The sequence below is a fragment of the Lepidothrix coronata genome, unplaced genomic scaffold (genome assembly GCF_001604755.1).
Source record: "Lepidothrix coronata isolate B3197 unplaced genomic scaffold, Lepidothrix_coronata-1.0 Scaffold13, whole genome shotgun sequence".
Taxonomy (NCBI): domain Eukaryota; kingdom Metazoa; phylum Chordata; class Aves; order Passeriformes; family Pipridae; genus Lepidothrix; species Lepidothrix coronata.
In genome coordinates this window covers 4,084,161-4,099,661 of record NW_016690193.1, presented here as the reverse complement: position 1 = coordinate 4,099,661, position 15,501 = coordinate 4,084,161, and the positions used below count along the sequence as shown (strand labels likewise).

Sequence of the window (15,501 nt, the reverse complement as noted above, 5' to 3'; positions counted from 1 at the left end):
CGTGCCCAATCTGGGTCAGCAGCCCATCCATCGCCGCTTTGAGGACGGGAAAGCGAACAGGCAGCGGCACTGCCCCAATAAGCTGTTAATGACACCGTACTCATTACCGCGGATAACAAACATCAAGCTCTTGTTTCCAAGCAGAATTTTTGCCAGCTCTCTTTGACTTTCTAGGCTGTGATTTAACACAGACAGAAAAATAGGGTACTTACCTGGCCTACTTTTTTCCTTTGCTGCCTTCTCATGCATTTTTCATTGAAAAAATCTGCATGGTAAAACAAGCATCTTTGCTTGTTTTGTGATCACACAGAAGACCTGATGAGTGTAGGACAATATTAAGTTATTATAATGATGCAGTTTATGAAAGATTGACAAGAAAAATAATGTGGTTAGGCAATCTATTTTAAAAAAGCCACTTGCTCTGGAATCTCAAGTATACATATATATATATCCCAAACTCCTCTGTGTACTAAAGAAAGGATAGTAAACATTTTTATTTTAAAAAGCAGTGTTACCATTGTGGTATCAATCAAATGCTAGGTAATTAAAAAAATATGCTGACATGCTCTGTCCTTTCCTTGCCCTGCTCTGCCTACATTTTTTAGCACATACAGTGCATCCACTTGAAAGCGTGGTGGATCCTTGCACACAGCGGGATTTTGCAGTCTCCTGCGGGACCCACCATGTTACAATAGCGTTCAAAGCTTTATAAGCTTCATTTAGTTTCAGCAAGCCTGTTGGAGCATTGTCTGTGCTTAAAGAGGCATTTAAAACTAAAGCGAAGCTTTGAAAGCTTCAGAGACAATGATGCTGGACTCCCTAAACCCATGAGTTCACTGCACGGTTTGAAGTGATGGCATCATGTAGAAAACATGACACGCTGCTCTGAGAGCCTGGCAGCACCTAGGCATGAAAAAGTAGGGGAGCAGAAAATCTGGGGCACACATGGAGTTTCTATCGCTGAAGGTCATGCCTGCACCAAGGGGAAGAAAAGCATCCTTAATTTTTTCCTGCCTTTGAGATTTTTACCCATGCATATTTATTCTCTCATTCTGGAATGATTTCTAAGCCATTGCTATGTGTGTTCCTAAGCTGTTATGAATAAAAGAAAACAACGGTAGGAACGTGCACAATAAAAACAAGGGGTGACGCAGCAGCCATGCCTCCAGGAGAGGTCCAGCTTCTGCGACTCTCCCGTCCTGCGGCACCACGCCGGTGTAAGTGGTTTGCACATCCCTGACTGAGCAAAAGGCAACATTTAATGCAGAACTACACTACCTACGAGCTAAGGGAAAGAGCAGCAAAACAGGCATCAGTAAAACTGTGCTTTCCCGACAGGTACTAATTTTTCAATGTACAACCCCACCTGTCACTGTTTCTAGGCAAGGGCATGTAATTTGTAAAAACTACAGTGCTAAACTGCATCAGTAAGTAAGATCTCAATACAAGAGGAAAACATTCCCTTGACTCCCAAAAATAAGCGTCAACCCTACCCATGTCACCTCACTCGGGCAGTGAAGGGTCACATGCATCCTCCAGCTGCAGTGGCACAAATTCCTTCTCCTGTCTCATAGGGCTTCCCCGGCAAAACCCCTGGTGCTCAGCCACTGGCAGCAACCTCTGCACCACCACGGAGAATGACAAGGAGAGGGAGACCCACACAAAAATAGAAATGATCCATGTAAAACAGGACCCTATGGATCAAATCAGGTACAGGATGCCCACAAGTAGATTGACAGGACAGTCTGTAGCAAACAGGTGTAATAGATACCAGCTTTGTAAAAAGCCATGGTGCCTGAATGGGTTTAGAAATAAAACAGTGAAATAGGATTTCACAGCATGACAAATGCTGTCCAGTAGAAGCTGGGCACACCTTGGCAGCACTTGGAGAGTCATGTCATGTCTCACAGGCTGCATCTCATTCATAAGACCACAGTATTTCATCGGGGCACAGCTGCTGGCAAAGCTCAATGGACTGGAAAAGGAGATGGCATGAGCCAGGGCAGAGTTACCATGTGGCTTGATTTTCAACTTCAATAGCTATGGAAGGTTTTAATGGGGGTAAAATGTAGTCTTATTTAACCTCACTCCTCGGTCTGGTGGAGCCCTTTTTCACTGCAGCTGAAAATAATGAAAATAAACTAGTTGGAGTCAGGTAGGAAATTTTAGCCCAAAGGGTTAAAGCCTGGTCGAAGTAGAAAGCAACCAGAATCAGTTTAGTACCACAATATGTCAGAAGAAAGCTTGGTTGTCAAGGATGCTGTAGTTCCACATGTGTGCAGTTGTTCTTGAGGGAGGAAGATGCTCTGATAACATTGAAAAACACAGCATGGAAGTAAAAACCATTTCAAAATACACCCAAATTGGAAACACTACTGTTAGAGGCTGACTAAAACACAGTAAAATATTGTTGTAGCTCTTTAAGTCCTGCAGTGTTACTATAACAAAAATAAACATGCTGATAACATATTAGAGAACAGCAATGCCAAACTCCTGGAGAAGCAAATGGCAAATTTGCCCAAACCACGATTCCAAGCTGGCTGCGCAGCCCAGATCCGATGTTAATGGGTCACAGATGTTCTCCTGCAACAAAAAGAAGTTGAATGTGTTTATTTCTTTCATGGTACAGGCCAGAGGGCAGTTAGGGGAGCACTTGGAAAGTTGCAGTTACTTGATCAAATAACCCGTTCGAAAAAAAGATGTTGCTGTGCAAAATTATCCTTCCCCCCTCCCCGCCACCTCCCTGCCACTTTTGACAGCATATAAGAGTTTCACTTCCATCTGAAACTGAGGGGAAAATTTAGGTAACCTAGAAAAACAACGTAATGTGCACAGTTTGTGAAGTACCAGGGATTTTTCATGCCACAGCCTTAAGGCCACCTCTTGTTTTACACCCTCAAAGAACCCAGGGGGCTGGCCACTGCCCACCTCGGTGCCAGGGCATCAAGATGCACAGGCAGGTCTGGCTCTCCAGCTGGAGCCAGGCTCCCTGGAGCTGCCAAGAGGAGGCATCACCTCTGGGCACAACCGCACTACTCACTCACCTCTTTGCAGACAACTCGTGTGGCTGCAGCCATCAGTTTTCTCACCGAATACCCTTCCCCAGCACCTCGCTCTTCCAGCAAATAAGTGAGAGGGTAATCCTTTAGGGAAAAGCCACAGTATTACAAGGAAGAAAATAAATCCCTTCCTGAGGACAAGGAATGCTATTACAAAGCTGCCTTGACTACCCCAAAGCATTGGCATTTGATAGTTCTCAGGGCTGGTTTTAATGGGGGAGGAGGAGGGGCACTACCTTGCACCCAGGCTGCATGGGGAGCAGTGGTGTGGGTGACAGGATAAGTTAGAGTAGTACAATTCATCTGACATGGAGACTAGGAAGGGTGATGGTTCCCAAGTTCGACTCACAGCATCAACAACAGTCCTTTCTGGATACCTATACCACATAGAGCAGACAAATCCTAGGCAAGAGTTGAGTATGTCATGGCAGTTCTGCAGATACAGGGTACTCTCCAGGGCCACAGCTCCATCATCACTGAAGTAAAACATCGTGTGTGAATATGGGACGCTTCTTCCAGGGGTGACAGGTATGGGTGCCCAGTTACAAACAAGCATTCCTCAAAGGACACAAAAACATATGGGAACTGCCCACTCCACTGACCTGAAAGTGAGTGGTACCCACAGACAGCTCAGCTAAGGAAGGGTGGGGAAGTAACGCCTTGCCCTGGGACAGGGCCTTCACTGCCCTCATCTGAAATGGTCTGATTGCTGAAGGAGTCTCTGCAGAAGCCCTTGCCATGTGGCAGATCCCAGAGCACTGTGTGGAGCAGGGAGGCCCAGGCTGCCCTGGGAAGAGCCCAAAGAGCAATTTTTTTCTTTTCCTCCTATAGTCAGTGATCAGCCTTGATATTTACGACTTTCTAATCCACTTTCAAATGCTGCCTAGAAAAGCATTGCAGAAAAATCAGGTGATTTGGACAACTTGAAGACTTACTTCCCAGAAAGCAATTTTAGGCTTGTTCATTTCTTTTCACAGAACATCTGCAATTCCCTCTAACTGTAATTGCCATCATTGTCTTTTGAAAATGACAGACACTGTACAGCCTCCTTCCAAATAATTGCAGATACTTTCAGTTCCTTAGGGGAGCATATTTTTGATGCACGAGTCTTCACCTCACAGCACCTTTGCCCTTTCCCCAGGGATGTGCACGCGTTCAGCTGCTGTACTGACATCCCAGGGGCTGTGGCCCTTTGCTCACCAGCTATTCCCAGTGGCATGGCACTCACAGCTGGACAGGAAGCGGTACAGCTCCAGCACAGCCTGGATGAGAAGCTGTGCACATCGTCAGCCACAGGAGCCGGATGCCTAATTCTCCGCATGCTGTGCGAAAAATGTACTCTGCCAGGTGCCTGAAGGCTATGCAGGTTGCTTTTCCAAACCTATTGTATATACTGAGTGGCACTCAAATGAAATGCAACTGTGGAGCTGTTCTGGAGGGCTTGATAAAATATCAGACAAGGGGACCTCTGAAAACAACACATCTGCCCTAGGAAATACATTTTGGTTATTGTAATGAATTTTACATCCAAAATCTGTTTAGTTTCCAGAAAGAAATCAGAAGATGGCTAACATGAAATACTTCCGTGGATTCTGCCAAAACAGCTATCTCGTGGGTGGATAAATGCAGAAGGATCTGGAATTTCTTTAGGATACTGGAAAGAGCCCTACTAATAGGTTGAAAATAATAAGTTGTGTTTCCATGTAAAACTGTTAGCCTTTTAACATTCAACACTCCAGCTTTGCTCTTGGTTTTCTGAAGCTGAGATTATTCCTTACGCTGCTGACTACACACTTGCACTTACATGTTTTCTTATTTTTTGGCTCAGTGGAGCAAGCAGTCAGCTTTTCCCTCATTCCTGAGGGATATCAGGTTACAACGAATGTTGTTCTGCTATTATATACTTACCCAGTGGCGTATTAAAAATGCATATTTTCCATTTGATTTTTCTCCTTGCCAGAGTTGCGTTTAAGGCCACTTTTCTTCTCCCACTTGCTAGGTACTGCTAACAAGCTACAAGCTTATTCCCAGATGTAAAAAGGCAGGCAACAATACATGCCCTGTTTAACCCCAGCTGGGGATATAGTCCCTGCACCAGTTCATTTAAACTAAGGAAATTCACAGTGCATCCCTGCAGCTAAACTATTTTTAAGCATATTAATTTTTTGAGGAGTAGGAGAGAGACAGGCATATGGAGGCTGCCTGGTGATGCCACAGTGTCCTGCAGCTGTGTGCACTCCTGCCCTGCCAAGGCACAGCACACGCTCCCCTTGCAAGTCCCAGAGGGTCTCAAGTTCCTGCTAGTGGATGCTGTGTCTCCACTCTGCCCTGTCCTTGGGCACGTAGGATTCAGCTGGCATGTGTGAGGCCATGGATGAGTACCACTGCTGAAGCTCTGGGGGATGTTGAGGGTCCTGTCACTCTCAGTTTTGTTCCAACTTGGATATCTATTCAGTTATTAAAATTAAGTAGCAAATTCAAAATAAAACCAGCCAGAAATGCAGTGCAAGCTTATTAGAGCTGTGCCCGGAGGTCTGTGGGGCCACCTGTCTTTTCCTTGCTCACCACTGACATTGCTCAGTTTAGCAGCTTCATCTCAGCCCCATAAAAAAAAAAAAAAACAGGATAGAATCCCACTGAATAGGCTTGATTCCCCACCAGCATCATCCAGCACTGCTCCAGCAGTCTGCCTGCAGCACCATGCAGCTGCCCAAAGCCCCATATCTGACATAAGGAGAAGCCCAAATGCCACAAGGCCAACATCTGCTCATGTTTTGTCTCTGGGTGCTTCACACTATGGAGAGGTTGTTCATCAATCACACAGTCTCAGGTCAAGGTACTGCAAACCCATTTTCAAGCACATGGGGGTAACCCCAGTACCTTGTTCTCAGACTCCAAACTCTTCAGGTCCAGGAGCACATACATGTGCACTCATCAGTACAATAAAAAAAAAAACTTACCAACTTTTTTTTCTTGTTTACAATTAGGTTAAAGACTTTGAATCATTAAGTATAACTGATGCTAATAATATTCTTTTACAGATATGCTAGAAACTGTTAGTATAGGAATCTCGAGAGGCAATTTAATCACTACCATGATTCCCCGAAACACCAAGAACAGGGATGTAACTGTTTTTCCTACAGCAAAAAAGGGTGAAAGGTTCAGCCTGAAAATACATTTGTGGTCTGGTAATTGCCATGTGTAAAGAGAATGAACTAGAGGACTACACAGACAGACAGGGACAGTAAATCATACGGATGTAAACCCATGTTACCACTCAAGCTAAAAATACTGCTTAAAGGAATTATATTGTCTATTTGCTCTTAATTGAGCATATAAAGAAGCAAATCACTACTCAATGCAGATTTCTGAATTGGAGCCTCACTACTTGGATTTGTCTGTGGCTGTACTATTACGGATGATCAAAACCAATTAAATGTATTCATTAAGTAATCACCTCACCAAAAGAAAATACAAAAAAAGAAACAAAACCACTGATAAGTCAAAAAAGTCATAGAAGAAAATGTTCTGAAATTTTTTATACGTTTATATCCTAATATGATGTGCAATAGCAAGGATAACAGGCTGATATTTCTAAAAGGTCAATTTTTTGTGCAAGTAACCAGAAAAACATGAAGTAACATGAAAAAAACAGAATCATACAGCCCCCATGACTCAGAGTCCTAGGAACCAGAGGTAAGAGTTTGCATGGACATACGCTAACTCAACCTACAAAAGGATACATCTAGGTTTTATGCCAACTCATCAGTCTTCAGCAGGAGAGCTAGACTATCTTTCTTTGCTTTATCCAATCTAAGCATTCAATTTCATCCATTTGGGAAAAATTCAGAAGATTTTCTTTATTATATTTAGCATGATGAGCATGTGAAAACAGAAGATGCTTCATTCAACTTTCTCAAGGAAAAGAATGCAAACTCACCTCTAACTCTCCTGGGAAACCCTCACATTCCAATCAAGAAAACAAGGGAAGAAAGCATAATGGACTAAACTTGAAAATTGATTTGTTTCATTTTCTTTTTTAAATTGTTGAAAATTATGCAGTCACCCTTCAAAAGCATTAAATGCGGATGAGACCAATTCTCAAACTGAAAAAAGGACATGAGACTTCTGTCAATTCCAAAAACAGTTATTCAGAAAAAAAAAAATCTGCTTTAAAGCCGGTCTCTGTTGAGACCTCGGATCCTATACAAGGTATTTTGGGCTCTGAAAACAGTAGTATGCAAAATGATATTCATCTACTTTGGGTATTCCTGCTGTATCCAGAACCAGACTCAATTGCTCCTACAGTAAAGGATGATTTACAATCCTGCTGTCTTTAACAGCAGAAAGCTTAAGTGAAAAAAACCTCACAAAATCTCCCTTATTTACTTTAATTTATCCAATAACCACAGGGAAGAGACCTGAGACTAACTCAGACAGATTTTTAGGCTCCCAGTGATTTCAGAAGGACTTGGACTCCTGAAAAACTCTGAAGAGACACAGATGCCCCAATGCCTCGCACGGCATTTAGCACGGCTGTACTCTAAACCCCTAGGGATGTCCAGGCAGATGTTGAAAAATGCTCAATAACCTGCTTGGGGGCCAGAAGCAAAAGAGACTGTATTGTGCTTAAAGCATGCCAGGAAACCTTCTGTTGAGAAACTGCACTGTGGAGTAAGATCTTTCCCTTACTTTGCAGGTAAGACTCAGGTATAAGTAAAATGTAATTAATTTCCAGAAAAAAAATTAGCAATACTTTTTATGATGCTCATGGAAAGATATGCTCAGGCTGGTCCCTTCCAGAGGCTAGGCTGAAATGCAACTGTGCTTCAAGTGGCATTTGACTGAAGCACATTTTTCCACAAAAGCTCTTCAGTCTTGAAGCCGCCTGATGCTGCAGAGCGAGCTCCTTTTTTCCACAGCAGGCTAAAGCTGCATCTCGCGTCTGACTTTGACAGGCGACAGCTGTTTCTGCAGCAAGATATTACAAAATATGTAGAGTTCGAGACTTGTTCGCAGAGTCTCTGCATGACTAATCTCTGAGCAATCACAAGTTTTCCTCGAGAGAAGCTCCACACTGTACTACAGATTACTGGGCTCTGCTTTGGCATCAAGTGCTCTGGCTGAAACGCATCCTGGGGCCCAGCTGTAAAATGAAATGAGCAGTGAGGGAAAGGCCAGAAGCATGATATCCAGCAGCATCTTGCATTGCACTGCCTCCCAGACCCGCTGCAAAGAGCGCTCCAGCAAAGTTATTCTGTTTTGATAAAAATCAGGTGCAATTCAAGAAGTTTTAGCCAAAAGATAAGATGGAAGCCACACGCCAAGGAATTCTGGAGCATGAATCTCACAGATTTTTATCCCTGAAGTGAAAAGTAGTGATTTAAACTCAAAAGGCAGAAAGGAGGGGGAGAAGGAAATTGTGGGCGTGAAACCCTGGTCACACTTGGTGGAGATGAATGAAGATAAGAATCCTGATTCCCTAGAGTTGAGCAGGGTTCAAGCAAAAAGGGAATTTTACTAGGTTGAGCAGAGGGATTCCTAAAAAGGAAATAATTTTCCTCCTTCTCATCAAAAAAAGATTGTTCCAGTGACAGTTACCATGGAAACCGATTTTGAGAATAACAAGAAAGCATCTACGGTACAGAGCTTATTTTAAAGGACAGTGAATCATCAGCATCCCATTCCCCTAACTGGACTGATAACCTGACCAGATGACCCAAAGAACAAAAATAACACATTTTAAAGCGGCATGGGATGGCGATGCTAAATGGAACAGTCACAGCTTCCTATTGCTGTGCTTTTATGACCTTCAAAGCTATGGACATGGGACTCAAAAGCTTCTCCCAGGACACAGCTTTAGCCAGGCTGACTGGCACTGCATCTCTCAGCATGCAAAAGCCAGAGACAGGTGAGCACCTCTGCTTGAGTTAGTTCATTCAGGCTGTCATTTTCTTTTGTGTCATTCAGTTTTACTACGAAGGAGTTGGTTTTTCCCCTGGCAGTCTGAAAAGTCACAGCTGTCAAATGCAAAGGAACACGTGACTGGCCAAAGTGAGGAGGGCAGCCCTCCTGCTCATTATAGTGCCTTTGCACTCAGGTTATTTTGCTTCTTCCTGTGGTTGCCACACAGACAAGGGAAACAGAAATGCCTGCTACCCCAAGGCAGCAGAGGTAGGAGGGACCTCTAGGATGTCTCTCAACACATAATGTTAAAACATTCAGAGTAGAAGTCATGAGGTTTTTTCCTTCCACTCATCTTCAGTCTTTGCTCTGTTTTGCATCTACTTTCTAATTTTATTGCTTCTCCTTTAACTATGAAGGCTGAGGGATAGGAGGCTGCACACAGACTTCAAAAGAGAAATACACAGACATGGGCTCTAAAATAAAGGGAATAATGTTCTACTAGCACTGCCACAAATATTTTTCACACAAGGCTATCAAGACCTTTTCAGCTTTCTAGATACGAGGCCGTTCTCTGCACACCAGTAACGGAGGAGCAGTATCTCTGCTCACAGCCACCCACAGCACTGGAAGAAGAACCTCACAGCCCAAACTCCTGGGGCCAGTCTCTAACGGCTCAAACCCAAGATAAGATGACACCTGTCAGGTGGAGCAAAGACAAGTGGCAAACCCTGGGCTTTTGCAGGATGTGAGCACAGAAGTGGATGAGAAAATATATTAACTTAATCAGATTTGAATACTTTTTGAAGTACTCAGAAATCAAGCAAGCTGTAAGGACTTCACTGCAGAAATATTTCTTTTTCAAGGAGACTGATTCTGCTCAGAAGGTTCTTTCTCTGCTGGCTTCTTGGCAAAATTTCTCTCATTTTAGTAAAAGCTAAGGCCCTGTGACCCTCCATCATTGCTGTCATTCATACCAGAGGTGACAGAACTGTGCAATTAGCACTGGTGTGGTGAACAAAACTAAAGCTCCTGAAATATGAACCCTGAAAAACATCACATATCAACTAGATAGCTTGACATCAAATGGTTTCTTTCAGTAACTCCCTAGTACACCTGCAAGCCTAGTCCTCTGAATTTTAATTGTAAATTATTGTTTACACTACTGCATACTAATTTATGATGCAAAATCACTTGCATCAGAGTACAACTACTCACCACTCACTTGCAAAGATATGCATTTGTCAGGGTAAATCTGTCAAAAATAAAGCTGTCTGGAAGAGCAGAGGGGGAAACTGCTATCAAAAGTGGATCTAAGCATAGGTCTTGCTTGTGCTTTTTAAGCAGTGAACTGTCCTCCCTCTGGCCTTAATTCAGGATGGAGACATACTAAGCAATAATAGTAACAATAAAAAGGCAAAAAACTTTACAAAAACCTGTCACTATTGTTTTCTATCTGGTTCCTACCAAAAGCTGGATGATGCAGTTGGTGGGTTGGTATAGGAAATATTTGCACAGCAACTCAGGAATTAATGCTTTTCATTTACGGTTTTCTAATTTGGGAAGTTGGTTCAAACCAGAGGTTAGACAATGCCCACTCTGTTGGCTCAAGACTGACAAGGCAAAAGTCTAACATGAACCAAAAATTTGAAATTAAATTCCCTTTTTTTCCATTTCCCCAAGTTGCTATCAAGTTATCAGTCAATCTGCCTATCAGTAAAGGCCCTCTAATAGAAAATTCTCTCCGTTTTGGTTACTAGGATAAGCATTGAAGAAAGGGTAAGAATGAAAATATGCAATCCCAAAATGCAGATTTTAGATCATGCCTACTTGAAAGAATGAAGACGTATGTCCTACTCAGACATGCATAGTTCCCCTAGGTTTGTACAATCTTCTAATGATTTAGATAGTTAATGACAAGGAAAGGCTCCTGCACTTTTTTTTTGGTGGTGGTATTGTTAAAGAAGAAGACAGCTTCAAGAAGAAGATAGATGTGATATCCAATTTTGAACATAAAATTTTAATTTGAAATTTTGATTTTGAATTATTTTAACTATTTTCACTTTTACCACCTCCAATCTAAGGTCAGAACAGCAAACCAGCACTTTTATAACAGCTTAACTTGAAAAGACCATTAAAAGTTGATGGATTCCATCTTGAAGCTGCTTTGTTCAACATAGCTGTTTGAAAAAAATCTACTCATTCACTGAATCTTTGATGATATTTATACCAAAAATGGGACATATCATCCAGGCTTCTTGCCTTTCACCAGATGATACAGACTGGTGTTTTGGAGTATAACTTTCTTGAGTGTTATTTCTTACATATCCTTTTCGAACAGGTACAATATTAATGACCATGGAATAACAAACAGGTCTGCTACAGAGCCTTGATTTTTGTGGGGTTTTTGTTTGTTTTTTTTTTTATGACTGATCTCAGAAATAGACTTACTTTTAAAAACATAGTGAAGAGCATATTGCCTAGAATATATTTCAGGAGAAAAGAAAGCCCACAGAGGAATATAGTTTATGATGATGATTAATTGATGTCCATGAAAAAATTAATCAAAAAGCATTTCTGCCAGCATAACACAGAAAAAAAATCTGATTCAATATATAATTTTTTTTCTGAGAAACTGAAAACAAAGTATGAAAATTTGACTTTTATCTTCCTTCAAAAATCCTCCAGAATGCTAGGACCAGCAAGAGGCATTATTTTGCATGGGTAGTAATGGTAATGTAAGAAAACATGATGTAATTGACTTTTTTGCTCTCCTTTTTTTCCTAAGCAGAAAGGGGAAGAGAGAAAACATTAATATTTTTCCCACTGTAGACTGCGAAAATGAGGAAAAAAATTATGTTTTTGCACCTCAACGTAAAAATCTCAATGCCATTGAGGTGCAGCCTGGAAGGAAGGTGACATGATCAAAGGTGTCCAGGGAAAGAGGTGGATCCCTGTAAGACACTGCTTCAGTATGCAGGTGGTAACTCAGGCCCTTCTCACTTCAAACACAACTTCTTCTTCCACTGGTTTTCTCTAGAAGCCACAATTTTAAACAACTTTTCCTTTTGAGGTTCAGCTGCAGCACAGCTGAGGTTCATCATCTTACCCGAAAAAAGGTGCCCCTTGGACTGCTTACAGGATTTACTTTAGCACTGGTTGCCAACAGATCAGTAAGTTTTTTTGAAAGAGAAGGATGGAGTGTATTTTAAAATGAAGTTCTGCATGTAGAAAGGCTTATTGTTTCTCAGAATAACTTGGGTTTTCATCAAAAACTGGAAACAGAAAATTACCCAGCAGGTTTTGCTTGAAAACTGTTCTTTATAAATACTTCAGCAGTTATTTTTTTTAATAAGGAAAATTTTTCTGATTAGGTTTGGTAGCAATTGAATGACCACATTATCCATAGCATAAAAACTGTTCATTCATTTCTGGGGCATTATAAAGCTTCTCAAGTGACCCTGAAAAGTTCAGTGGTGGTGTTCACAGATGTTTTTGCCCTCTAGCCTTCTTGACGTGCAACCTTCTGCCCATACAGTTTAAAAAGACAATTCTAACGTATAGATGCTCGCCTTCCTGTATGCCTGCGCACTGGAAGGTGAGTGTGCTGACAGGCATGTCAGCAAGAGGAGGAGTAAGACAGACAACCATCTGTACAGACTGTAGTGTGCTGCTTGTTCAGCCTACATAGTTTCTGTAAGTAGATCTGAAAGCAAAATGACAGTGGAGGGGTGGAAGATAAAATGCAAATAGGACAAGGAGAAAAAGAAGATGAAGAGAAAGGCTATCTGCTGTGAAGGCAGACCCCTTAAGCACAAGAATACTTAGGCACTGTGTCTAGATGTCAGCTAACTGCAAACGGAAGAACCCAGTCACATGTGTGACACTGAGGATTAGTTGAGGACTTTGCTTGTTGAAGCCCCGTTCCTTCCCACTGAAATGATGCACATCATTCCATCTCAGCTCCAGCAATGCTGCCTCACATGTACTCCATCACCAGCAGGAACCAAATGCTTCCTGGTCTTTTACAGTCATCTTTGACATCATTCCTTCCTCTTCCTGCCCCCAGCATGCTCTGCCCCTTCTCGAGTCCCTAAACTGGCAAGTGGGAAAAGGAAAGCCTGTATTTATCAAGCAGCCAGCCAAGCAGAACAGATAAACTGTGAGCTCGTACCACAGCCCCTCAAGAGAAAATCTGGATGAAATCGCTGGGTAATTTAAGAACACTGGGAAGGAAAATGACAGAAAACATGACTGTAGAAACCTCACCTCTGCAAGAAACAAGGTAAAGATAAGCATCAGTCACATCACCCAACTAGTGGATATATGCCTGGGTGACAGAAGGACTGTAAGTAGCTCTTGCATCAAAGTTCTTAATCACCATCACAAGCTGGGTTTCTTTTCCCCTTATTCTCCCAATAAGTTTCAGTTCCAGCTTTGCCACGTGATCACAACATCACTGTGACATTTGCGTCAGAGCCTGGATTCTCCCTTTTAAAACACCCCCAACAGTAATGACATTTCAGATGATGCATTAATGGAAGGCTTAGCACCCCATTTATGTCAAAACGTAAACCTTTGTAACTGTTAACATTTAACATTCTGCAAGCACCACAAAGGGAGTCCTAGAGTTCATGCTTGGTGTTGTATGGAGCATGCAGATGGCTAGTTAAAAGAAAAGCCAAGGAAGAATGGGCTGTTTCAGGGCAGACATAGTCAGCAAAATTTCTTTAAACCAGCAATGTTTCCCAGCAGATCAAGTAGAAACAAATATTTTCTCTTGTGTCTAGGTTGCTTCACAGTGGCTAATCAGCATCAGTCCCAAAGAGCAGGCAACACTTCAGCCTGGTACTGTAGAGATAAACTCCTCAAGAGATTATTTTGAAAAGCTAGACCTGATACTGTTCCTGTCAGAGCTACAGACTCTGCTAAAAACAATAGCCTTTGATTTTCCCATATTGCACTAGTAGCTGCTTTAATTATAAAACTGAATTGTAGTAAGGGCCTGACCTCCTGACTTAGCTCTAACAGTTGAAAATATTTACCTTACATGGGCAAAAAAACTTATAGGGCAGAAGAAAAAAAAAAAGAAAAAAGAGGAAGACATGTACATAAAATAGCTGTGACATAACCACAAGAATAACAGTAAAAGCGAGCATTTAAACTCCATCATTTTCATGTTAGATTCTTTAGAAATATTCCAGATTCTACTTCAGGAAAACTCTGAAGAAACAAATTGGGACACAAGATCAGGTTGAGTGTTTTCATTTTTGCTATAGGCTAATAGCCAAAAACATATCAGGAGAAGGAAAATAATTTTAACTGTTACTGACTTTTAACTCAGCAGAAAACAAAAGTCTCAGCTTCTCTTAAAAATTAAAGTGAACACACATCTCAAACCACACAATCCTACATGGTTTCATACTGTGGGATTTAGTAGTTTACTCCATATCTTTTTAAGAAGAAAATCTTCCAAAAGTGGGCAGATGCAGCAGTCTGAAAGTGTTTTGGAATATTCAAGACATACAAATTGCCTCTTTTTGTCTCAGAAAGGATCTGGCTTTGCTTTTCATGTTGAAATTCATCTACACTAAAAATGCAGAATCATGAGAATCGTAGCACAAAATAAATCTATTCCACTAGAGGAACAAAGCATCAGTTTCTGACAATGCACCAGCTTTTCCCTTCCTCTCTGTAGCTATGAAATTTCAGTTCTGGCTATTCCAAAACTGTGTCCTTACAGAAGCAGACATATTCTCTGCCGGGCTTGCTAACCAACACCAGCAGCAGGAGACAGGAGCAGAAAACAGAGTGCAACTGCATGTCTATATTCTATGGTGTACTTATAAAACAAACCCAAAACTCTACAGAAAATTATATTATTAGAAATGCCTTGCACTTTAACTGCTTAATTTTTGTGTCCAAAGCAAAGGGACTGTGTTTGGCATTTTAAAGGTACTGCTCATGCTCGCTGAATGTACTATCTCTAAGCAAATCTATCTCAACTACAGTTATTTAAATGATATTTATTATATTTAATGGTTTTATTACAGTCCCATGTGGGCTGACTGTAGTATCTCTAAGCAAATCTATCTCAAGTACAGTTATTTAGATCATATTTAATGGTTTTATTATAGTCCACAATGCTTTTACCGTACAAACAGGAAGCCACAATATTGCAGCTAAACTTACATAGCTGGTCATCTTCATTTCCTTCTTGAATTTGGAAAGTAGCCAAAGCGGTAAAATCAGTAAGAAACCCTCATCCCTACAGGTACCAGAGGAAGTCTTGATGTACTAGCCACTACAGGCCACAAATTACGTGAGGCTCCTTGACAAGTAGAAGGTCGGCCACATGAAAGCGATTCTAAGAAGCAAAAAACATCAATAAGTTAATGTGCTCAATGTTCCTTCATACAAACAAGCCTTTTGAGTCATCATCATCTCCAGTGTATGGCAGTTATGTGCTCTCTTTGACACAGATGTGTCAAAGAGCTTCTGACACCTGTTAGGCGGTACAGAATAGTCACAGAAAAAC

At 41.6% G+C, this 15,501-nt stretch overlaps 1 protein-coding gene across 1 annotated transcript in view; it reads right to left on the bottom strand.

Annotated features, from left to right (window-relative positions):
* Positions 1-1,798: 1,798 nt before the first annotated feature.
* The window catches only part of MND1 (meiotic nuclear divisions 1), a 57,624-nt gene continuing 43,921 nt past the window's right edge, over positions 1,799-15,501 (bottom strand). The window contains exons 7-8 of the mRNA XM_017805770.1: positions 3,045-3,143; positions 1,799-2,583 (exon numbers count right to left, since the gene is read on the bottom strand). Coding sequence (XP_017661259.1) covers positions 2,570-2,583; positions 3,045-3,143 — 113 coding nt within the window. The 3' untranslated portion in view covers positions 1,799-2,569. The remainder of the gene's footprint in view (positions 2,584-3,044; positions 3,144-15,501) is intronic.